Genomic DNA, 25248 nt, shown 5'->3' with positions numbered 1-25248 from the left:
CCGCCACCCGTTTGAAGGGAGGAGCCCCCTCCGTTGTATGGGAGGGTCCCGGTAGTGGCGGCTGGATAGGCAGGGACGGATAGGGTGATCCCCAGCCTTGTGCAGGAAAAACCTCCGAGGAGGTTGCTGTGGTTACGGTGTTTACAGGCGGGGAAAGGGGAAGGGCTGCCGGCATTGCTGCTGGCCCTGAGTCTCCCGCTTGAGACACACGTATCTCAGTGGGTTGGGTCTCGGGGGCCCAAGGGTGCTGTGGGCATTACTTGATCTGCAGAGGAAGGTCCCGCTGGTCCTCGATACGGGGGTGGTAAGTGATCGAGGGGTTCCCAGGACTCAGTTTTCGACTCACGTTTTTCTTTTTGCTTTATTGGAAATAGCCCTACTCTGGCATTTTACCCGAGGTTAGCGTATTCCCTCTCCTCAGGATCTGAGGGGACTTTGTTCTCCACATAGGAGAACAACTTGTTACACGTCCATTTTTCAAATGTGCCTAACACTGGCCAAGTGAGGTGACTTCTCAACTCCTGTCCTCCCCAAACCTCCCATACAGTAATGTATTAATTTTCCTTTTGATTTCCCCTTCCTTTGGGGACAATCTTCCCAGTGTTTTAGCATCTACCCCAAGGGACTTTCCAGTGGGATGTCTGGTGATTCCTCCCCCTGATCGGAGGAATCTTTTCCTGTGCTTCTTCCTTGAAGCTTACTCTTTTTCTGCCCATACTTCGCAAATATATTCTTACCTTTCTTCGACTTCTCCGTGAGTCGATATCAGTTTCTGCGTTGTGTACTTAGGAATCAAAATTTGCCGATACTCACCTTTCAGCGAGCTGAGCTGAGGTCTCTTGTAATCGGAACTTTTGATTCTTCCCTGGACCTCTCCCTGGGTCCGTTACTAAGAGGGTTTACCAGCCTCGAGCTCGACAAGACGTCCCTTCCCCTCTTAGTACCTTGCGATCAGTTCCCGAGACACCCTTTGGTCTCAGGTTTTACGAGTGTGTGTCGAGGGAAAAAAAAAAACTTTCACTCTGTATCGCTTCCTTCGCGGCCGGCCAATTCCCTCGGGTGAGGATGGAAACGCGACCTTGAAGTCCGCACTCGCTTCGTGATCAGATCACGTCTCACACACTCGCCCGATCGCCCGCTCAACCAGCAGTACTTACAGCTATTTTCCTGCGTGGGTGTCCCTTGTGCGCACTAGACGTTTTACGAGCAAAGTAAGCCGCGGCTCCCGAAGGCTCCGTGCCTTCCGAGCTCTCCGATCCGGATTTATCCTTTTTATTGTGGTTTTTACCTCCGCCTAAATTTGGTTCGGATATCGGAACGAACTACGGGGGTTCTTCACTCACCAGGCCGCCAAAATCAGCGGGGGGTACCCGTCCCGGGCAGCGAGATTCCCCGCAGTTTCTCCGATCCGAGTCACGGCACCAATCTGTTATAAATGCAAAGGCAGATTTGGGTTAAATAAAAAACAATTTATTATAAAACAATTTCTATAAAAAAATAAACAATGAGGGAAAACCACAATAAAACAAACAGCGCAGCGCTGGGTGGACAGGGGTCTATACCCAAAGGTATAGGTGTTCCCAAATCCACGAAGGAGGGTTAAACTGTCGGGGTTTATATAGGGAATTTAAGCCTTGAGGCCAAATTCCAGGCAGGCACTATTCATCAACAGTCCTTGATTGTTGTATGAATTGATTTCCTGGCGTTGGAGAATAGAGTCGAATGGACGTCCGGACCGAGTCTCCTCAATATGTAAAGAAATTCTGAGGTGGCCCTTGTGGTACAGGCCACCCGGATGGGATGGCTGGATCCGGGTTGGAGCCGATGGATATTTCGGCTGGATTTTTCCTTTTGTTTACTTGATGGCTTCCCCCAACGGTAGCCCGCAAGGCGAGGTGTTCGGGTCCGGTGATGAATATCTCGTCGGTGCCTCTCCGTTTTGGCTTGATGTTTCGTGTCCTGCCTATTCTTCCTCGTTGATGGTCACCGAGCCTGTCCTTGTCAGTTTGAGGAGTTTTTTTTTTTCTGTCAGCTTGATGGGCCGCATCCTGTCTATTCTTTTGTTGATGGGCGCCGGCTAGGATCGTTATCCTTTGAGTGGGAATTCGTGGCTAGATCTGGGAAGGGCTTGTGTGTCATACTGTACTTTATATTTTATAGTATTGTTATATACATTTATTTAGATTTTTACGAATTTTTACAAGTTCATTTCTCACACTTATGCCAGCAAACATGAAACAAAGTCTACTTCTTAGTCACACCACATCAGCACCTATGTAATGAAACTAAATTTAAACTTTGGTTATACTGTCAAATAAAAAAAGGCACATGTGGCAAAAGTCCAGCTCCAGACCAGGATTATCCTGTAAATCCAGGACTCTCCAGAATCCTTGGTAGTGTGGAAAATTTATTTTGCAAAATACTGAGTAATATTTAGATTTTAAATATCTCCATGCCTTGGTTATTTGATTCTGACATGTTGCTTTTAGCTTAATTTAACTGTTTAATTGACACAAAAATAATTCATCTGCTCAGCTGTGTTCCAGCTAACAGTTTATTAAAAGAGACAACTGATTAAACTCACTTATGTGAATGAATGTAGCCAAGCATAATTTGCGTGTGGTTGTATGAATAAGGTGACTACATGCGACTGTTGAAAGAAGAAAAAGACTGGTAAAACAAAAGGGGAAAAAAAGGGAGTTTACAAAACATAAATCTTATCATCTCATCAAAACTAATCCCCCTCACATCTGGAAATTCCAGTCTTTATCAAATTTCAGAGTCTCTTGCCTGGATGTTAATAATTATAAACCCCTTAAGAGCATCATAAGACTCTTGATGACTCAGGATGAAGTATTCTTACGCATCGTCAGTCTCTCATGTAATTTCAGTTGTGATTGCTAAGCTAATTCTTAGGTTAAACAACCGGCAATTGTGGGCAGGCCCATTACAATTGACTGGGTGAGAGCGGTTTTTACAACGCGTTAATGACTGGGGGATTGATCCTGCAACGCTGAGGTCAGTGGCAGCTTTGTCCTCAGCGAGGACCAAGAGCAAACAAAACCAGCAACATCCACGTGCCCACATCCATGTGCCCTCACATTTTAAAAAGAGCGTCTAATGAACGGAACACGAGAAAGCCTGGCTGATAAAATATTCTGGGTGTTCTCTACTTCACAGATTGTCTTGTAGCAAAAGATCTAGTCAAGAGAATCGGGCTTTGAGAAATTGAATAGCAAGGTATAGGCATATCTTGGTGTCCAGTGACACCAATTAAATGAAGTGTGCTCCTCTGTGCTGGAAAGAAGTGTGGAAGGTATTCCTGTTGGAGTCCTGGTGTGTATTAATCCGCCCCAGCCTTTTAAATACTTCAAATCAACTTATGTTGTCTCGGAATGTGGCTTTAAGCTGATTGATGGTTTGTGTGCTGCGGAGAAGCACAGATGGTCCCAAAGAGACCATATGCATTGTACTGCCGAGAAACTGGTGGAGAGCTCAGGGACAGGGGCCAAAATGAACTGGCATAGCCAGGCAAGCCATGCCAGCTCTTCTTCAGACATCAAACGTGGTTATTTTGTCCCTTTTTCCATAACAAGTTCAGGACACACAGGCTTTCTAGCAAGACTTTTCCATTTCAACTCCCAAGACAGCAGAGATTCCAAAGGGAGGGGGGAAAAAAAAATCACAGTTTAAATGTTTTTCATCTTTCCTCTCTTTTTTTATTTTCTTTAAAATTTTTGTTGACTAAATTGACATTCATTTTTTAATTTCCACATGTCACAGGAAAAGCAAATTTTTCCAGCTACTGGGTCTTTGGTGACATTCTGACCAAATAGAAGGAACCATGTGAAATGCGGGTGCTTTGCAGATGAGCTCTGAAACCTCAATAAACTGCATTTCCCTTCCTGAGCTGCCTGTATTTTTGACATCTTTGGGCTTTGGAAGAAAATGAGAGATGCCATGCTTTTCCCATATTTCATATACAAAAAGGAGAAAAATGGAGGCATAACCCCTCCCCAATATTTTAGAATATTAATAATATTTTATATACTAATTTACATTAATGGTAAATATATTATCTTTATTCTCCTTTTTATATTTTATTAATTCATAATATATATTTTATATGCTTTATTTTGTATTTTGCTTACATTTATTACGCTTTGTATTTTTATTGTGCTTATTTTTACAAGCTTTGTATTTTCATTATATTTCTATATTGACTACGTTTTATATTATTTTTCAGCATAAAAGGATTTTGCTTCTGTTGATATTTTAGTCTTTACTGTACTTTGCTTTTGCTGATTTTCTTGAATTATAGGTTACTTCCATCAGCAAATTCTCTCTGGAAAAATAAAACTCATGACTCGCTTTCTCTTACAGCTAAAATAAGAAAACCACATTGTGATGCCCTAATGATTTTGTACCTAATTTTGTAGTTTGAAAATTACCAGCATTTGGTTTTTAAATGAGGTCATAACTGTTATTTTTTAAAGTGACCAGCAGAGCATGGATCTGATCTCAAAGGCAACAAATTATGGCAGGTTGGGAAGCACTTTTCAAGAGTCCAGCAGAAAGGGAATTAAATCAAAAGTTTAATTTCAAGAATGCAGGATATTTGCATGTGAGGACCAAAATGTTTGTGACATCCTTCAGATAAATTCAGTTTGTATGCAGGATACACCCTAGGTGTGTGCTTTTGATGATTTAAACGTCATGTGATTATTAATCATTTTATGGAGTTCCCAATGGCACAGCTGCCTGAGCAGATCCCTATAGGTGTCATCACACCAGGATGCTGCAGGAATAGCACCAGGAAGGTGGAAAGCCTGCAGGCAATCATCCATCTGGCTTTGGGATTCCAAAAATAGGTGGAAAAAATCCCTGGAGAAGGGATGGGGAAGGGCATCAGTACTTCCCAAGCCAAACATGAAGTTATGGCAACATCCCACTATTACCTGTCACACATATCATTAATATGAGGATTTCTGTAGATAATCTCTAAGCATCTCTAAGGTCTAAGGTAATGAATTAATTTTAGCTATCAAAAAATTAAGGATCGAGTCTAAGTAGTCATCTCAGCTTCTTGTGAACTCACGGAAGCTACAGAAGAGAAAAAAGTCACCTTCAAAGGACTCACCCAACCTGCTCCAGACACTGGTGAAAACATGACAGTAATGATCACCTGCCTCCTTCTACCAAACCAAGGCAGCCTGGACAACAGCTTGATTATACATCTAATATTTAGATGAGTATTACCAGCTGATACAAATGCTTTTCCAAACAAACCAAACCCGCAGTTTACCAATTTTTTAGGCTGCAGAATGACTTGAAATGTACTGTTTCCCACCTACATCAGGTATTCATGGCAGAACATAAAAGAGAGGAGGAACAGGGACAGTAAGTAAGGGAAGCTGAAACTAAGGCTTCAGATGAGAGAAGTTCAGGGTTTTTTTTCTCTGAGAAGTCAAGAAATCTAAATGGTGCAATACAGCAGTTCACAGTTAAAAGAGTGATCCTCCACCTCTACTCTGCCTACTCTGCCTACTCCACATGTGAGGCCACATGTGGAGCCCTGTGTTCAATTCTGATCTCCTCAGCTCAAGACAAAGAGCTACTGGAGAGGGTCCAGCAGAGGCCACAAAGCTGACCAGGAGTCTGGAGCATCCCTCCTATGAGGATAGATGAGGGAGCTGGGCCTGTTTAGTCCAGTGGAGGCTGAGAGGGGATCTCATCAATCCATACAAATATCTCAAAGGTGATGCCATGAGGATGGTACCCAATTCTTTTTGGTGATGCCTGGAGACAGGATGAGGAGAAAAGAGCATGAGCTAAAACACAACAAGGTTTACCACCACACGAGCAAGAACTTCTTACGTTTACAGTGGCAGAGCACTGGAACAGGCTGCCCAGGAAGGTTGTGGAGTCTTCTCTCTGGAGACATTCCCAACCCACCTGGACGCATTCCTGTGTCACTGCTCCAGGTGACCCTGCCTTGGCAGGACGTTGGACTGGGTAATCTTCAGAGGTTCTTTCCAACCTGGCTGTTCCACGATTCTGTGATCCTGTGATTCTGTGATATTGGTACTAAATGTCCCTTGTTTGAGGAAAACACAGACAAAACTCTGATACTTCGTGAAGTACCTTATGATAAAAGAAGTTTAATCACTGGTATGAAAGCAGAAAGAGTTAAAAGAGGTGTTGGACAATACAGCATGCAGAAATTACAGCAGGTTTGTACAGAATATGGCCATAATGATGGAAGCTGACTCTGAAGTGCAGTTAAATTGCCATGTGATCCCAGTAGCAACTGCGGTCCCATTTTCTCTTTTTATGGGAAATGATGTCATTTGGAACAGCTTCATCAGGCTAAGAGTGGAATTTTCTAAATTGAGTTTTAATGAATAGACTGGACAAAGTCATCCTCCTGCCTGCAGTAACTGAGTGTGCATTGGTGACAAAAAGCTGTTTATTTAGATACACAGGTTTTTATATTTTCTTTTTTAGAAATAATCTTGGCAATTACCATCCATCTAAAGACTTTAAAAAGCTGTAACAGGAAACAGAATTAAAATTGTCAAAAATAATATTTTCTAAAAATAGGCTGGGGAGCAGCACATCATTTTAAATATGACTATAATGCTAAAAGAATTTTCTTGTTCCCAACAGTGAAATATGATCCTTCTCAATAACTCATAAATGATTTATGATACAGAGTTGAGTTTCACAATGGTTCTTGTTACTGTGGTGCTAATGAGTGTGGTGACTACAGGTCCCAATCATTTGTATCACAACTTCATGTACAGCTAAAGAGAAAATACAGGGTTGTATGCTGGGAGATGTAGTCTCATCAACTACAAATATATTTAGTAGAGTGATATAATACACACAGCTGTTTTATCCTAATTAAAAGTGATGCTTGAATGTCTTGTAAATATTTATTACCATTGTCAGTGCAACAGGCCAAGCATATCTAGGGAACTAAATAAAGTTATGCTTAAAGAAAATATTGTAGTAATTTGAATTAGTCCAGTTTCCCCTGAAAAATGTATAAATAGCAAATGAGAGCAGCAAACTCTCTGCTGTCATTACATCCTTGCAGCTTAAAATGAGGGCATCACCAAAAAGATACAGGGCCATGTTTTCATTCAGTTTTATTTTAATAAACCCACTCAAAACACAGGTGTAGGTAACGTGGAATCTAAATGAAATCCATGATTGTATATAATTCAAAGTGCTAGGAAAGCTTTCTTGAAGTTGAAAAGGGGCATAAAAATTAAATTTATTTTTAAATGGAGACAGTAAAGAAACATGGCACATGCCTGCAGGAAAATTCTGTGTAATCTTGGGAAGGGAAGGGCTAGGGCTTGCATTTAGATCTCTCTAAAATTCTGTTTCTACCAACAAATTTTACTGCATTTAACTACAAAAGTCCGAAATTTCTAAATAAAAGGCCCTTAATAGTTACCAGAACATTGAGCACGACTGAGCAGTGCTCAGTATCATGATAAGGATCACGATTAGGGTGAATACGGGGAGATCGACTCTGAACATTCCATCCAGCCACAGGCAGCAACAGGGAAATGGAGATTCTGCAGTCCTACCTAAACATGGTCAGTTCATCTATCACAGGAAAACCATACAGTGATGAGGTTTCCTTGTATTTTTCACAGCTCTTTGAGCTCTCTCTGGGCAGGGATTTGCTGTAAACTGCCCTCAGTCACTGATGAATGGTTGTGGCAGTGGGAACATAACCTGCAGCTGGAGGCCTCTCCCAATATTCAGTTCAGGAAATGCTTTGGTTTGGAAGGGACCTTAAAGACCATCCAGTTCCAGTCTCCTGTCATGAGCAGGGACACCTTCTACTACACCAGGTTGCTTCAAGCCCCATCCAACTTGGTCTGGGACACTTCCAGGGATGGAAGCATCCACAGCTTCTCTGGGCAGCCTGTGCCAGGGCCTCAGCACCCTCATAGTAAAGAATTTCTTCATCATTTTCAATCTAAAACTACTCTCAGTTTAAAGCCATTAACATATGGCTGTTTGCTGTGAATACTGTTAAAGATGGAAACTATCTAGACAACCTTGCCAAGCACCCACTTCATCTTTCGCAGTCCTCGGCATCTCCCTCTGTATTCAATTCCTTCTTCACATCCTCAGAGTAACCGTGTGTTCCTAATCCTTCCTCTGAAGCACTCCTCCTGGCACCTACTCCACCTCAGAAATCCCCAGCCACGAGGTTTAACTTGCTGGAAGAAGCCATTCCTTCCAGAATCACCCCTCTCCCTTCACAGCCTCTTTGAGCATCATCCTCCCCTCCTTGAGACAAAAGAGGTTTGTCTAAAAGCTTCTCCTCTCAATTTGTTCCCCGCAGACTGGTGGGGGAGTCGCTTCATGAACACACTCCCATGTCTATTGTCCACAGGCCAGCCTTCATCAAAGGGGGCTGAAACCCGTGGGATTATTAAACCCATTATGCGTTCATTATTCGTAATCCGCTGCTGATTTTGCCAGCGGTTGTGCTTCCAACGGGAAATCCTGCAGGGCTCCGATTCAGACAAGTAGGAATCCCTTAGGAGTAGAGGACATAGTCACAAGCTGTGCCAGGGGACGTTCGGGCTGGACATCAGGAGGAATTTCTTCACATAAAAGGTGATTAGACATTGGAACGGGCTGCCTAGGGAGGTGATGGAATCACCGTCCCTGGAGGTGTTTAGGAAATGACTGGACGTGTCACTCAGCGCCATGGTCTGGTTGACACGGTGGTGCTGGGTCGTAGGTTGGACTGGATGATCCCAGCCTAAATGATTCAGGGAGACGAGGCTGATCCCGCCAGCGCCTCGAGACCCACTGTGCACTCCATCGTCCTCAGGTGGGCTGAGCTGCTCCCGCCACCGCACCGGGACCGGGATCCGGATCGGAATCGGAACAGGACCGAGATGGGGATTTGGATGGGGATTTGGATCGAGATTTGGATTTGGATCGGGATGGGGAGCACCCGCCTCCAGCTCTCGCGCCAGCCTCTCCCCCTCAGGGGCAGGGGCGGGGCCGATGACGTCACCGCCCCGCGCGGCGCGGCGCGGGACCCGGGGCGGAGGGTGATGTAATACCCGTAACGGCCCCGCTCCGTCCGACATCCGGGTACCCTGCCGGGGTGCTGCTTTTTTTTTTTTTTTCTGCCTTTTTTTTTTCCCCTCTTTCTTTTTTTTTCACCTGAAAGGCTCAATTTGTCTCTTTTTTGGGGTGTTTAAATTATTTGACTTTTTTTTTTTTTTTTTTTTTTTAACGGGGGAGGGAGTCGTTGAGGAGGGAAAGGGCGCGGGGACGCGCGCGCGCGCTCCCACCTCCCCTCCCCTGCGGTGTGCGCGCCTGCGCAGAGGGGCGGTGGCGGCAGCGCAGTGCGAGTGTGTCCGTGTGTCCGCCCGTCCGTCCGTCCGCGGCCGGCGCCCCGCGCGGCGCTGCGCGGGTGGGCGCGGAGCAGCTCGGGCGGGGAACGGGGACGGGGGGGGGGCCAGCGGCGGCGGCGGGGCGAGATGAGCGCTGGACTCCCCCTGGGCACAGAGCCGCCCTGTGAATGAGCTGAGGCGAGGCCGCCAGCCGGGTGCCCCCCTCCTTCTCCTCCTCCTCCTTGTCCCCCCCTCCTTCCCCTTCTCCCCCGCGCACCGCCGGGAGCGCGGCCCTGCCCGCACAGCCGGCGCCAACGCCGCGGCCGGGGGGGTAAGTGGCGCTGCGCAGTGCGGGGCCGGGGCGGGGTGAGGGGGCGGTGGGGCCGGGGCGCTGCGGGGCCCCGGGGCCTGTAAACAACTGGGGGCGGCGGAGCGCGGAGAGCGCGGGAGCTCGGCGCCATCCCCGGCGGCACAGCTGGGAGCGGGCCGGGCGGCCGGAGGGAGGGAGATGGATGGGGAAGGGGGGGAGCAGTCCCGCTGGGATGCCGCTGCCGGGAGCCCCCTGCGCAGCCCCTGCATTGCAGGCGCCTGCTGAGGGTGGGGGTGTCCCTGCAGCCCCCCGGGCACGGCGGGAGGAGGGTGAGCAGCGGGGTCTGGGCCTGGCTCAGGTAGGAGCAGCAGCTTTCCTTTTCTCCCTGCCCCCTCCTTTCCTCGCCCGGAGTTCATTTAATAAAGGCTATAAACAGCCTCTTCTCCCATCGCCGCCCAAACGCTCGGGGCAAGGCACGGACAGGGAAAAAATAAAAACAAAAAACAAAACACGCATCTATTTATAAAGCACCCCACCCTGGCGAGGGTCGGAGCATCAAGCGCTCCCCAAATAGTGACATTTTGATGCAGCGGGCGGCTTTCCCTCGCCAACGCCTTTAGGGCGTTTAAAGTTTGTGAGAGATTTCGGTGCCTTTGAAAGCAATGTCATGAGCAAAGGTTGCACTGACGATCTGCGATCTGTCACAGCGTGCGTGGTAAAAGTCCGTGGAAGAAAATGCTGTCCTCGGTGAGAAAGTTGTGCGGTGATGTGCTGGGTAATTGGGCTTGCGTGTGAAATGCCAGAGGTTCTGAGCATACGTCTAACCTTTTTGTTCTGGTCGCTGTGGAACAACGTTAAGACAGGCTGGAGGTTGACAGTTTCAGTAGAATTGATTTTGCTGACATCTGTTCGATATGTATTTGTATTTATTTGGTGCGATTAAAATTTTTCTTAGTGTTGCTATGTGGATGGCAAAATTTTGTGGCTAGAGAACTAATGTTTAAGTTTACAGTAGCACTTGGGAAGAACTAAATGTTTTTGAGCTGTACCTTTTGTCAGATGGGAAGGTGCTGTGCGTTGGGGTGGCCTCTGTGTTAACGTTAATGTTTAAGGTCCATAAGGTATTTAATCCAAAGGAAATATTTATTTTAATTTTTTTTTTTTGTGAGCAGAAGACAGTATTAGATCATGAGAGCAGTAGCTGGAAAGAAGGTCGTTTCCTTAGTTTGAGCCATTTAGTATCAGAGTAAGCAGAATCAGTATATAAAATAGAAGTTCTAGCTCTTATGATTTCAGGGAATGAATTTTCAAATATGAGCCCTTGTAGCATTTTCCTGAACTGTTTCAGTGATTAGGTGGCTGAAGCATGTTTTGTGAAGTACTAATGGAATTAAGGCTGGATGGCTACTGTTACTCAGGATCCTGAGTGAGTTGCCAAATGATCAAGAATTGTGCAATTTCTAGCCACATTTCTTCTCTGATAGCTTCCCATCTGTTGCTATTCATAGTTTCTTCTATGAATAACATCAGAGAAAACGTGGGCCAAGGAAGTTTTGCACTGTACCTACCCAATCACAGTAGTGTTCAAGGGAAGGGTGTTAGAGGACAGCAGCTTGTATTGGTGCACCAGCATTAGTTGATCCTAAAATTTTCATTCCCAGGCCTTTATGGGTCTCCCTTTTGTGTATGAGACTGGGCTAAAAGACTTGCTGCTGCATTGTGCCACTTATTAATGTTTTCCTCACAGAGATCTCTGTTGAAATACTTGGATAAACATGGAGAGAGTTTGTCCTCTCACTCTCTTCTGGCATAGCCATGTTCTTCTCATATACAAGGCCTAGCTCTGATTTACAGGTTTAGTCCTCTGCTTGGTGCTTGTCAGGTAAATCTCTCCCCTGGAGGTACAGTAGAAAACTATACCTGTTTTCCAAGTATTTCCTTAACTGTCTGTAGGTATGCTTTGGATACTTTTGTTGAAAGTGAGGAGAGATGGAAATGCCAAATGACTGGCAAAGCTTGCACGTCCAAACAAGCAGAACTCAAAGCAATTTGAATTAAAGCAGAATACTAAAAAGTTGGGGTTTTTTTCCTTATAAAATCAAGCTGGTTGTTTCTTATCTGGAGTGCAGTTTATACAGTGGAGTTGAGTCATTCTTGCTGAGGTAGCATTTTGAGAACTGTCGTTAAAATGCTTAGATATTTAACTCTGGCACAGTATAATTTGCAAACTTATGTAACTGGTATGTTTTTGAATGCAGCTGTCAATAAGAGATCTTATTGCACTTTTTGTTTTTACTGGAACTAGGGAATGTAAAGCAGCTGCTTTTGCAAGATGACCTAAATATAAATAATTTAAGAATAGCATATTTCTTACTAAAATGTTGACATTTCTATTGGCTTAATTTTTACATATTCAGGTCTATTCTGATGTACAAAATACTTACGTAATTGGCTAAGCAGAACAACATTGCAATTAAGTAAGGGAATGATGCAGGTTGTGCTGATAAATAAACAAGTTTTAGAATGAGAAGTACTGTAAAATAACCGTTTTCATTTTGCCTCTGCAAACCAGAGACATTTTAAAGACTTGAATAATAGTAATGTTTGAAGTCAAGATAATAGTGGTTTATCATAGTTAAACATAGTTAAACCTTAGCCAGACTGCATTTATTCTTATTACAGCGTGTGGACCTTTGTAATTTTTGCTCCTCTTTTCTCATAAATCATACTTGACTTTTAGTTTTTTATTAAATAAAATTGATGTATCATCTGTTTCTTTCTAAATGACGCAACTTGTCTCATTTGTTCTTTTGGAAATTAATCACTTTTTGGATAATACTTGGTTGCTGATCTCTTACTGATCCTCTGTAGTTTTAATCACATGATCCAAATTTCAGTTTAGTATACTAGGATAAAAAATAAATTTCTGTAACATTTACACATGCTTAACTACAATCCTCTTCATTGAATGAATGGCAAATGCAAAGTATCAAGTCAGTGTACACAGTATGTAATCCTTGAAAAAATTACAGTGTTCTTAGGATATTTATAAGATCATGGGAATGTGCATAAATGCACATTTTATGGTATTTTATGTACATTCCATTAACCAGAGCTAAGAAATATTTTTAAAGGAGGATTCATATATTTGAGCCATGATGTGGTGCAGATCACAGTGGAGATAATGTTTTGTACTTGCAGCTTCATTATGTTGCTCTCTGTCTGTGAAGGAACAACTTAGCATTTATTAAGATTTAGTATTTCTAGAGTAAATCACTTGACTTTTAAGACTGGGAAGAATGTTTAGACCAAGGGAATTGTAATCAGGGCAGGAGGAGAAAGCAAGTGTGATACCATGGGAGTGAATAGGCTGATTTTTTTTTTTTCCTGGGTAGAGGCAGTAAGCACTGGGTGCTACTGGTGTTAAACCACTGCTGCAAGGTCTGCTTTTCTGTACTTGTCTGCTGCACTCTGCTCTGTGTTAAATCACATACTGAGTTACACATTTCTGTCAAGTTGCTATATTTTTTTCTTATTTATTTTGTTTGTGTTTAAACACAAATACCAGTACAATTCACTAATGGATATTTCAGCTGCCTGTTGGAGTCTACAGAACAGAGTGTGTTTATAAATACATGAAACAGTTGCTCAGATTTTTTTAACAGCTCTTCTCGAAAGGTGTTTATATGTGACTAAAACAACAAAATAAAAACTTCTTTCACTGACATAGTTCCAATGAAGTACACTTCTACTGTTCAGAGTGTAAACTTTATAGCAATATATAGGTATATGTATCAAAAGAGCATCTAAGAGTGCTACAAAGGAAAAAGCAAAACTGGCTAACCATGTTTCAATATTGAAATGTAGAGAAATGCAGTTTACAGAGGGAGAAAAAAGTACATTAGCCTCTTCATTGCTAACAGTTCAGTTTTCAAAAGTAAGAATATTGTAATAGATAAAAAGGTCTTTAAAGTCTTCTAAGATAAGAATTTACAAACCCATCAAACTCAAGTGTAACATGACTTGTATTTTGATAGCTGCAGTTTAAATAAAGCAAAGCACTTCAGTGTGCTTATGGCGATGCACCATGTGCAGCTGAATTATGTAGGACTGCTCAGATTTGTGATGTTGCTCTCATCTTAAATGCCTTGCTGGATTGCGACCTAGAGAATGAAATGTGTTCTCGTGTTTGGGTCTCAGCTGTAACTTGAAGGATTTTGTGTATCTATGTGTGCAATTCATTTTTACTGCCAAATGACCTTGTCATCTGAAATTCGAATGGTAGCTTTAATTCTTCTTGACCATATATCATAGCTATTTGTCCATTAAGTTCTGTGGTATTTTTTCCTTAGAAATGCCCCAAAATGCAGTAGCCACGAGAAGTGTGTAAACTGTGCCTGAGTTCTTTGTGCTTGGAGATGAGTTTAAGAAATTCTCCAGCTGTTAAGTAAAACCCAGTCTTTGGAAAGGAGTGCAGAATGTGGAAAAATGTGGGCAGTTAAACAGCTAGCATTAAATTGTAGGAAAATTTAATGAAGAAAGAATCAGTTGCTGTCAGTAAATAATTTTCTACTTCTCTCAGTCAATTACAGTAAGTATTTGGACAGATCCTTGTTAAAAATCAGCTGCTGCTGCACTCTATAAAAAAACATTCTAAGGCTGCAAAGCAAGGGCCTGTAAGCTTAGGAAATGCTGGCATTAGCATTGCTTTGGTATTTGAAGAACAGGTGAATCCGACAAAGTCCTCATTAAGGGACCAGAATGTTTAGAGCTGTCATGAACTCTTAATTTGGAGTGAGAGGAACACCTTTATTGCCTTGTTTATCATGGGACAATCACCTCTTTGCTGGTAGTGATAGAAGTGAACTTGGTGATCGATGTGCCCCTTGGAGAAAAGCCTTCTGTCCTGAAAGCTTCTGTCTGTATAAAAGACTAAGAACAATAGGGTTGGGGTTTTTTTTTCATTGGTTTCTTTTTTACATTTTTATGTAGTCTTGGGGAAAAAAATCTATTTTATTGCAGCAGTCATCCTCTGTCCTTGTTCTTTGAATGAGCTAGGAATGCTGGGGACGTGAGGGCATAATAGCTTTGTAAATAAAAGCTCTGTGTGTGTACAAATGAGCAAACTCCAGCTTTTCCTAAGCTTTGAGGATTTGACTTCCAGGTCTTAATGTGCTTCTGGCATAGTTTTGATGTCATTTCCTTGCAAGCAAAGCCAGGTTACAGCTCTAACTTCAGAACATTTCCTATTTTATTGCCATTTTATTCCCATGTGTAGTCATCAGGTTTCAAGTCTCTCCTGTATGCTGCTTTTCCTATATCCTCACCAGAATAGTGTTAATGTTGCTGAGATTAGAACTCCACAAATGTTTTTATGTAAAGTGAAGGGAAATCACTTGTGTATTATTTCATAATATTGAGTGCTTGACTAAACAGGAAGTTTTGGGGCCTTCATGCAAACATCATCTTCTAATTATTGGGCACACGCATACTGGTTGTGTTCTCTGAAAATAGTTTATTTTTATTTTACTCCCAAGCTGTATCTGTATAAACTTGATTTTCACTTGGGTTTCATTCTGCCATATTGTTAAAATGAATTGCTCTTAAGACAAACCATAAACAGCTGGCCAGTGCTTCTTGTTGAAGTTAGAAAGATCTGAAAGCTTTAAGTAGTTTTTTAAAGGAGCAATGACATTGGTGAGCAACTAGAAACACAGAGGAGAAATTAAAGAGCAGATAGAGGGATGATTCCATGTGTTCAGTTTTCTTGAAATATATAGGACTGTATAACTAAATTTTTAAGACGTTTGTGGTGAGGTTATCAGTGAAACTATACAACAGAGGGATGGTGGGGTTCTGTAAGAATTTGTACACATTACCACAGGCAGCAAACAATATCAACTATAAAAAAGATGGCAATTTCCTCAACTGAGAGTGACTGTGTGAGTGTAAATTTTTTCCCATATTTCAGGAACAGTTCATTTAATACTGTTGCTGTTTTGTTGATTTTTAAATTATTGTTATTTGAGCCTCACTTTGTTTTTGGAGTCTCAGTGAATAATCCCATTGGGACCTTTTTCCATGGAGCATCTTTTTCCTGGTTTATTTTAACACTTAGCTAAAACAATGACAAAGACAAATTGGCATTAGCTTGACTTCACTCCAGTTGCATTTGAACAACCAGAACAGTTGTGGACAAAAGCCATTCTGAGGTCTAGAGGCTCTTTACCCAGTATCTTCACTCTTTTGGGTAGGGACAGGATGGGCTAGGACTCCCCAGTTGTCTTGATTTTTCTGAATACGTTTAGCTGAACTCGACAAAAAAAGTAAATGCTTTTTGTTTGGTTAGGTTTTTCTTTTTTTCCTTTGACACAGAAATGGCAGTGGAATTATGTGAGCCTTCTGCTAAAGAAAACATTGCTCTGTGAATCTTTAACTTTTTTATGTGGCAGGTATTGTTGGATTGGTAAAACTGACAGTGAATGAAGATACTGAAGCTTCAAACTGTAAATAAGAGATAAAAAAAAAACCTTAGAGAAAAGGGGGCTTTTAGCTATTATTTTAATTATTTGATATGTTCAGATTTATAAAATTCTTGCAGTCTAAGTGGCTTGTACTCAAGTAGGAATTTTCAGTTAGGCCCCCAATATTTAGGGGTGGGGAAATGATCTGCTCTGATGAGAAATGACAGTGGCAGAGCACTTGTGGTATTACAAATACTGGAAAAAATTGTAACTCAACTTTTATGACTTACTATAGCTCCATTCTTCTGAGTTGTCTCTTTCTGTTTCCTTTTCACCCATGTTTTCTTTGTGCTGAAACTGTTGCTGTGTGCAGTTCTGTTGGAATGGCTCTGTAGCACTGTGTACTCCTTCTGTCATGAGCAGCTTGGTTAAATTCCTTAAATTCACTTGTTTGCCTTGCTCTTTCAAAAAATTTGAATCTTATTGCATCTCATTGATATATAAACTGAAGCAAAGCCTTTCTTTTTCCCAAATTCTGTCTACACAGACTGCAGCTTCCTTGGATCTTCCAGTTCTTTTTTTTCTGTTGCTTCAATGGGGTTCTGAATTTTGGCTGGAGCCTGCAGGAATTTCTACACTGTTAACAAAGCAGTTGTCTAAGCTTTTTTGTCTAAAATTGGTGTCTTTTGTTTATCTTCCAACACTTCTAAGTAAGAAATCTTTGGAAAATGAAGTATAATGAGAAAGGTGCTGAACTCAGCACCAGCATGGACATGTTTTCTGCTTATTAATGCTTTCAGGCAAGGACCTTGGCATTTTCATTCTCATGCTGCTCAGACAGCAGCACATGAATTTATGCAGTTACCTCTTTGATTTTCATAGTTCTTGTTAATGCCATTTTGGTTGTCTACATAGTTTTTCATGGTGATTGGGTTGCTCATACTTTGATGCTGCTGTGTTGTTTCGTTGTTTTTTTTTCTTGTATGCCTTCCCACTTCTAATTTGTAGTGCAGATATTTAGAAAGAAGCAAGAACTCTGTCTGGGCCAAGAAATACTCATTGAATCGTGTTCCGAGGGTGCCAGTCATGTCAGGATCCTGATGAGTGACTGGTACTCTAACTTGCAAGTTGTATCTCCTCTTAGAATCAATGTAGGGATTTTTCATTCCCAGCAGTGGTCTTGGTGATTCTGGAAAGAATTTAGTTTCTTCCATAACTGACCAGATTGCAAAATTAACTCCATAAAGAATTCTTGAAACTACATCACTGTCTTTCAAACTTCTGAAGGAACAATTTGTTAGAGGTGAATTATCTATTTCAATGTCCAGGGCTTCCTTTTGCAAAAATCAGATTACACATGTCTCTGCTGGAGAGAGTTTGAACCTCAGCCAAAATACACTCATATTAAGAAGCTTCTCATTTAACCTTGGAACAGGTTTAGTTGTCTGCAGGAAAGGTAGGCAGGAGCAGAAAATAATGTTTTAAGAAGAAGCTGAAACATGTTGTTGGAGGGAGGGTGTTAACTTAGAAATGGTTACCTTCTGTGTTCCAGAAGGCTTTAATAATCCTCCTAAATCCTACCTGCCCTGCCATACACACCACGTGGGATAAAATATTTTGCTGCTTAGTACAGGGAGGCATTTGGAAAGGCTGTCAGCTCCTAGCAAGGAGAAGGGATTTTAAGAAGTTATACTTAAAAAAGAAAACACCTCTCTGAACAACTTAGTGAAATGGCAGTGCCTGTGGACCAGCTATTAAGAAATCAGAGCTCATAGGTATCAGAAGTGCAGTAATTTAGTATTTTCTGCTGTGCTGTGCAGTTGTAATAGCCATCACTGTTGCATATTAATTAGTGGGAGAGAGGGCAGGTAAATCGAGGAAATTTGGAGCAGTTCATACTTTCCTTCATACACACAGAGTTATTAACTTGCTTCCTCTGTTATTTTCTTTTTCTGTCTGCCACAAGCCATACCTCCTACATCTGTCCTAAACCAAAAGGTTCTTAATGTTATTAGAACTTCTCTTACCCATATGGGTAGATATGGTATTATGTTCTTCCTTTTGCAGCTGTCTTACTTAAATATAACACAGACTACAGTTGCATCCCCAAGAAACAAATGTTCTGGAAATGGTGTGTTAGTCTGTGTTTATTGAAATAGCCCCACTTTTGTATTTTCATCTACTTCTTTTTCATAAACAGTTCACGTCTCCTAGCTGGCCATGTATTCCTGTGTCTGAAAGTACACATTCAGAAACATCAGCTGTAATTTTTTGGTGTTTTATTGATGTTTCAAACCATGAGTGCCAGAACTCAGTCATATAGCCTCCAATAGTTTTTAAATAGTTTCATTGGCAAGAGGCTTTTTCATGACTTCATTCAGCCCATGACTGTGGTGTAATTATGTCTCCTCATCTGCGTGTTCTGTTTTATTTTAGTCATTCTTCCGATCCCTGGGATGTTCTCTGACATGTTGTTTGTTAAAATTAATTGATTTGGGGCATCCAGTATGTACTGTCAGTTTTTCATTCAAGAGGCTGTAACTTCTGAAAATGTTTCCACGTTTGCAGAATTACATGCTGTCTGCTTCTGCATCCAGCCTGCTTAAGGCAGAGGGAAAAGTACTGTGGATCAGGCTGGAGCTGAAGTGAACAAATGCCCTTTTTCTAGTCAGTAGCAGTCTGTATAGTTTGGTGACTTGCTCTGTGTCCTGTAGTTCTAGTAAAGGTTGTAATCTTTCTCTGTGGTCCTCATTACAACACACGGGGTGTAATGTCACCGAGAGAGTTGTTCCAGGAAATTGGAGTGTGGGGGTATTTCTCAGCTTAGTTAGAACAAGTGCCTGTGACTTCAGTGTGGTTCATGTAAGCAGCTTATCCTGGTGGAATGAATACAACTTGAACATTGTTTAAAAAGGATTATTAATTTACATATTGTTCAAGTGAAACTTTCAAATGGGGTGGTCAGTTTTCTTGAACAAAACTATCAAATCTTTGTCAAAATCTTTGGAAAAATAAATTTATATTTCTCTAGGGGTATATGGAGTTGCATTAACTGTCCTTTGTGAATAATTTAGGGCTTATCTTCATTTGAGCCTTCAGGCAAATGAACAAGCAAATAGCAAAACAGTAAAATTTATTTTCCTGTGTAGCAGAAAGCATTACAGTTGTGCTGCCTGGATAGCACAATTTGAGGAACAAATGAAGGGGCAAAGAGATTTCATGCATTCCAGTGATGTATCTGTGGTTGTCCATGGTTGTCCATGGCCTGGTATACTAATTACCCTCCTTTTTCTTTGCCAGTCTGTTCTCCACTCAGTTGCATCTACTTTCAAGGAGTTTAGCTACTGACTCTTTGGCATGCTCCATTCATTATTTCAGTTTTGTTTCTAATGCTGCAGTCCTTTGAATTTTGGCACTCTTAGGTTTTATCCAAGATCTTGTTATTTGTGTTGATTTTTCTAGGCTGTGTACAGTATTCTTACTTTTCTGTCTGCAAACCACAACTTGAGTTTTCTGTGCACTTGCTGGAGAGGCTGTCCTTCAGTTTGACCTCCACAAAATCAGTGCTTCAGAAATCGTGGTTCAAATGCACTTGTAGATGCAGAGATGCACCCCCTGCACATTAATTTCTGTTCACAGGGGTCCATTTTCACATCTAGTTTTGTTCAGATGTCTCTCTGTTCTTCAGAGCCAAAATCCAGAAACTTTGACTGCAGAAAGCTCTTTCTTTTAGTACCTAAAATAAATGGAAGTCACTGATACGGAAATGGTGATCTAAGAATCAGATTAAAATTAAAACTTGCTTGGCTGATGGCTATGCAGTTGTAGCACCAGATGATGTGTGAGAGTCACCATTTATGAAGAAAATGTTGCACCTCTGGCCTTTTTACAAGGCACCACCCTTACAGTACTGTTCAGAATGGTCCTTCTTTAAGGAAAAAAAAAGGTGGTGTATGTTTGCCACTAAACTTCATTATTAAGGTGCCTTTTCTCTTACTTTGCCTTTAATAGCAAGAGGAAGAATGTCTGTCTCCTTCAGTACATATGTGCATCTTTCAAGCATCCCAAAGTTGAAGCTTCCAGAGTAGAGGACTGGTTTTGTCTCCTGCCATGGGACTGCAGTTTTCTGACATGACTGTAGAAATGTGTGACTGGATTAAGAGAGTAAAATTATTTGGAGAATGAAGGTCATAAAATGAGAGCTCCTCTTAGGAAAGATAACTAAAGATGTAAAGAGAGGCTGAGTTAAGCCATGTTCAGGATCTGTTTTATGTATTGCACAAATTGCATGCAGTCTGTTTTGGGTCTGTGTTTTTACATAACAAAGTCATGCTGTAACTTGGGCACTCAAAGTGCTATAGGTTAATCAGATTTGCATACAGAGTTATGTGCTTAACCAAAGGTGTCATTCCAACTCAGTCACTGTAGTGCACAAAGCACCTTATCAAAGAATGACAGATGTGCTCATCATTTAGGTAGACACCGTGTGTGAAAGATGTTTCCATAGATATGGAGTCAAAGACAGTCTAAAATATATTTTTAGTAGGAAGGAGGCATGGCTTTCTGATGTCAGCATTTCTCTGTGTGTGTCCATCCCTTCTTGTAAAGCTAAGATTTTTTTTGTTCATAGCTAAGACTCTGGAAATTCTTCAGGTTTTAACTACACATTAAGGGTATGGGGAGAGAAGTAGCAGGTAGTCGCCAATTCATCAGAATTCAGAGATTGGTCAGTTTTAACTGAAATTTTTGTGAATGAGAATTGAAATTCTGGAAAAAACCTAAAGGTCTAGCCCATTCATCCTATCCTAAGTAAACAATGCTTTTTCTACAGATACAGTGAGGATTTTGAGAACCTGGCCTATTCTCTTGCAGGCTTAGACTGCTGTTCTGCTAAAAGTCTGGTTAGCTGGAGTGTGGCAGGGAAGACAGCTGCAGTGTTTTATTGCAGTTTTCAGAGGGGGATCACTTCATGCTGTGGGCAATTTCTGAAGGAGATGTTCAGTGGCCACATTGTGGTTTTCCTTTTGCCTGGCTGTATTCTCATCCATGGTGGTCAACGCTCACCCCTGAAAAATCCTGGGTCAACATCTCGCCTACAAAGCTTGGCTTAAAAGATCACCAGCTTTCAGGTTGCCTCCTGGGAAGGGATAAGGCAATTTGGTATCTAAATGGAGAGTGATTTGGTAACTTAGAAGGTGTGCTAGCAGTTCTGTAGTTGTTAGAATTTCACACAGACTGTCTGTACATACTTCTAATTTATGTGATAAACTACTGAGCAGGACAAACAGTTTACAAAGCACAGCTCTGAATGTTGTGTACATACTAAGGTGAGAGATTAGAAGAAAAATGGCCCTTATTAGTCCAGATTTTGCCAGTGTTTGTGGTCCATGTAACTGTACCCTGTCCTTAATGTTTTCTGTTTTATTATAAATACAGCAATAATGTCAAATACCTTACCAAAGTATATTTTCCAGGGCAGTTTCTGCTTTTTTGAGCTCTAAATTAAGGTGAAAAAGTTGAATATATGCATTCTGTTTAATGATCTCCTCAACAAAGAGAACATTCAGTGTTAAACTGTGCTTCTATCATAGAATGAATAAAAAGTATTATTCAGCAAAATAATTCCCCATGTGATTTATAGCAGCATTCTGTTATTATTTTGATCACTCTGACTTCACTAGAGTTGTATGTGAAGATAAAAACATCTTAAGTCATATTTTTTTCCTAGCAACTGCAGTAATGTGAACCTCCTGCATGTACTTGGGACACAAGACACACACCGTGCACACTGTTTTGTTGGTTAGTTACAGCTTGCTTGGGCATCAATATTTTGTGTTCCCTTGAGAAGAGACAGAACTCCAGAGCAGGGTTTGTGGTGAGGGGAAGCAGAGGTGAATTGCTGCTGCCATCCCCATACAGCTGAAGTATGTGTTTTGTTTTTGTTAACACAGCATATGAGCCAGAGAGTGCATAACCAGTCCCCGTGCCTCCCATTTGAATCACTGTTGTGGTGAGATAAAATATAAACGTTTCTTGACTGTTTATTGTAACGCAGATGTTTCAGAAAGGTTGACAGCGGCTGGAAGAGACAGTGTGAAGAGCTTTGTTGGATATATGGTGTCACTAATGGCAGATGCTGTATTGTAATAAAAGCATGTTAGAAAAATGTGACGTTGTCACTTAGAAAACTGGTCAAATACATTCCATGGTTAAGGTGAACATTTCTAAAACCTCTGGTATACTGATTTTTCTGCTAGTGAAGTGGTTAGTTGGGGCCTCAGGTAAAATCTTTGAGGTTCTTCTCACAGCTAATTTTTGTCCACAGTCTTCAGATAGAAAAGCTCATAGTTTTGTTCCATTACCTTGTATTGTATAACAGTGATTTTCAGACTCTTTGATGCTTCCCAAGGTATAATTTGCAAGTATGTAAAATATGTGACCTATTTTGTACGATTTTTTAATAATGGATGCACAAATAAAGCAATGTGGATTAGAAGGGTGGGTTGGATGGTTAGGGTGTGAAAACCATGAAGATAAACCAGTCAGTTGACACTGCCTGCAAATATAACTCTTATTCTCTTAATCATGAATATTTGCTGCATCACATCCCAAGGAGGAAGTGAAGGAGGAGAGGGCGTGCAGTATATGGGTCTGGCTTGAATCTTGATTCACACAAGAATATACAATACATGTGATTTTATTTCCAAACAGATTTGTATGGGGCAGTTGTCTTTCAGTGAAGCATGAATACATGAGGGTTTTAAGTAAATCTGCAGCACAGACATCTGAGAAGCTACTGCGTAATTTAACTGAAAATCTAAGGATGAGCTTTCACAAGATGGCTGAGCCAAACTAATGGCTTGCTGCTGCCTAAAGGGACAGCTGCTCTGTTCCTTCCCAGTCCTGCTGCTAGTTTATCCACTGTTGGTTTTTCCTTTATGCAGACTTTGGCATCCTCTTGGTCATTCTTACGATTTATCTGTTAAAAAAACCAAATAAATAACAACCAAACCCAAAAAGCCCTAATCAGTTTGCTGTCATTTCCCTATCACAACCAGAAAAGCAGTGTTAGCAGGAATTTGTGGCCAGCAGGTAGGGGTCTAGGGAATTCCAGTGTCCTGGAAACACTGAACTCTTTCATGGCTCAGTAGTTGCAGGGAACAGCCATTCAGATGTGTGCCAGTTAACAAGTCCTCTTTGAAACTGATTTCATACATAGTTCTATTAGAGGCTTTTTTCAGAACCATGAATGACAGTGAATATAAATTTTTTTAATTTTATAAAACAGCTGAAAATACAAAAATATGAAAAGTGCAGTTCAGTTTGTAGTAGTGTCCCTGTTTAAATTAGATGAAAGCAATGCAAATTTGACTGGAGACAGAGAAAAATCTGCTTTATAGCTGTGTATTTTGGTCATCTTAACGTTACTTGTACCATTATTTTTTATCTTCCAACAGGATTTGTAAATGAGACATTTGGGATATATCTTAATAATCCTTTTTTTTTCCTTCTTTTGTAGAACTGAAGGAAGGTCACCATGGGAGCATTTTTAGACAAGCCAAAGATGGAGAAGCATAATGCCCAGGGGCAGGGGAATGGGCTGCGTTACGGTCTGAGCAGTATGCAAGGCTGGCGCGTGGAAATGGAGGATGCACACACGGCTGTGATTGGTTTGCCAAATGGACTTGATGGATGGTCGTTTTTTGCTGTCTATGATGGGCACGCTGGATCACAGGTTGCCAAGTACTGCTGTGAGCATTTATTAGATCACATCACGAGCAACCAGGATTTTAAAGGGCCAGATGGGCCACCATCTGTGGAAAGTGTAAAGAGCGGCATCAGAACAGGTTTTCTGCAAATTGATGAACACATGAGAGTCATCTCTGAGAAGAAGCACGGCGCAGACAGAAGTGGGTCAACAGCTGTGGGTGTCATGATTTCTCCCCAACACACATACTTCATCAACTGTGGAGACTCGAGAGGTTTGCTCTGTCGAAACAGGAAGGTTCACTTCTTCACACAGGATCACAAACCAAGTAACCCGCTGGAGAAGGAGCGCATACAGAATGCAGGCGGCTCCGTAATGATTCAACGTGTGAATGGCTCCCTTGCTGTTTCAAGGGCACTTGGGGACTTCGATTACAAATGTGTCCATGGGAAAGGTCCTACAGAACAGCTGGTCTCACCCGAGCCTGAAGTTTATGAGATTGAGAGATCAGAAGAAGATGATCAGTTCATCATCCTGGCTTGCGACGGTATCTGGGATGTTATGGGAAATGAAGAGCTGTGTGACTTTGTAAGATCCAGACTTGAAGTCACTGATGACCTTGAGAAAGTTTGCAATGAGATAGTTGACACCTGCTTGTACAAGGTAGCCAGACTTGAGAGAAGGAGTTTACTGTGTTTTCACTATTAGAAGTTTATGAACAAGTTAATAATAACTTTGCTTCCAGTCTATAAATATTCAATTGTTTATGGTAACATGACTGACAGTGATGACCTTGTTTCCTACAAAAATGGTGATAGAGCGGGAACGCACACACAACACAAGCAATGTTTTTCTGGGTGATTTTGGTTAATTAGGAGGTTATAATCACGTACAGATACACTGTGATCAGTGGAAAACTAGAAGCTGATGGGAATTTATGGGCAAGCAGCTAAAGACAATAACTGCCCTTTTCTATTTCATTACATACTTTACAAAACCCTAACTCTTAAGACTTACTCAGGCTAGAGAGTATTTTTTCCCCTTCATAATCTTCTCCTGCTTCCTTGGGCATGTAGTCATAACATTACTGTCATATTTACATCAAGATAAATGCAGAATCAATGAACCTTGACTTCATATTTTGAAGACCTGGCTTCTTAAGTTAGTTTTTATTTTGGTTTAATTACTGTATTTCTTATTCACTGCTGGGTGACACAGCTCTGAAATCAGCTCAAGCAGAAGAAGATGAGACTATTTGGTTTAACAGAACTATGTAACTTTGTCTACATTAACATCTACTTTGTATTAATAAGTTGCACTCTGATGCAGTTACTGAGTTTCATAGCTTGATACTTATTTTGCAAAGGCAAATTGTAAGTC

General features: G+C 41.4%; 1 protein-coding gene across 6 annotated transcripts in view; it reads left to right on the top strand.

Annotated features, from left to right (window-relative positions):
• Nucleotides 1–9454: 9454 nt before the first annotated feature.
• Nucleotides 9455–25248, top strand: part of PPM1A (protein phosphatase, Mg2+/Mn2+ dependent 1A) — a 34856-nt gene continuing 19062 nt past the window's right edge. For 4 of the 6 annotated variants that reach the window (XM_088058447.1, XM_014249790.2, XM_014249791.2 and 1 more), the window contains exons 1-2: nt 9456–9717; nt 23680–24531. In XM_088058447.1, the coding sequence (XP_087914573.1) occupies nt 23698–24531 (834 nt within the window). In that variant the 5' untranslated portion in view covers nt 9456–9717; nt 23680–23697. Of the gene's footprint in view, nt 9718–23679; nt 24532–25248 lie in introns of all 6 variants that reach the window. The other 2 variants (XM_014249789.2, XM_005520041.3) reach the window with 2 other exon arrangements.

Source organism: Pseudopodoces humilis, chromosome 7 (genome assembly GCF_049639895.1).
Source record: "Pseudopodoces humilis isolate 2021_Gansu_Grassland_sample_001 chromosome 7, ASM4963989v1, whole genome shotgun sequence".
Classification (NCBI taxonomy): Eukaryota; Metazoa; Chordata; class Aves; order Passeriformes; family Paridae; genus Pseudopodoces; species Pseudopodoces humilis.
This window is presented reverse-complemented; position numbering and strand designations above follow the sequence as displayed.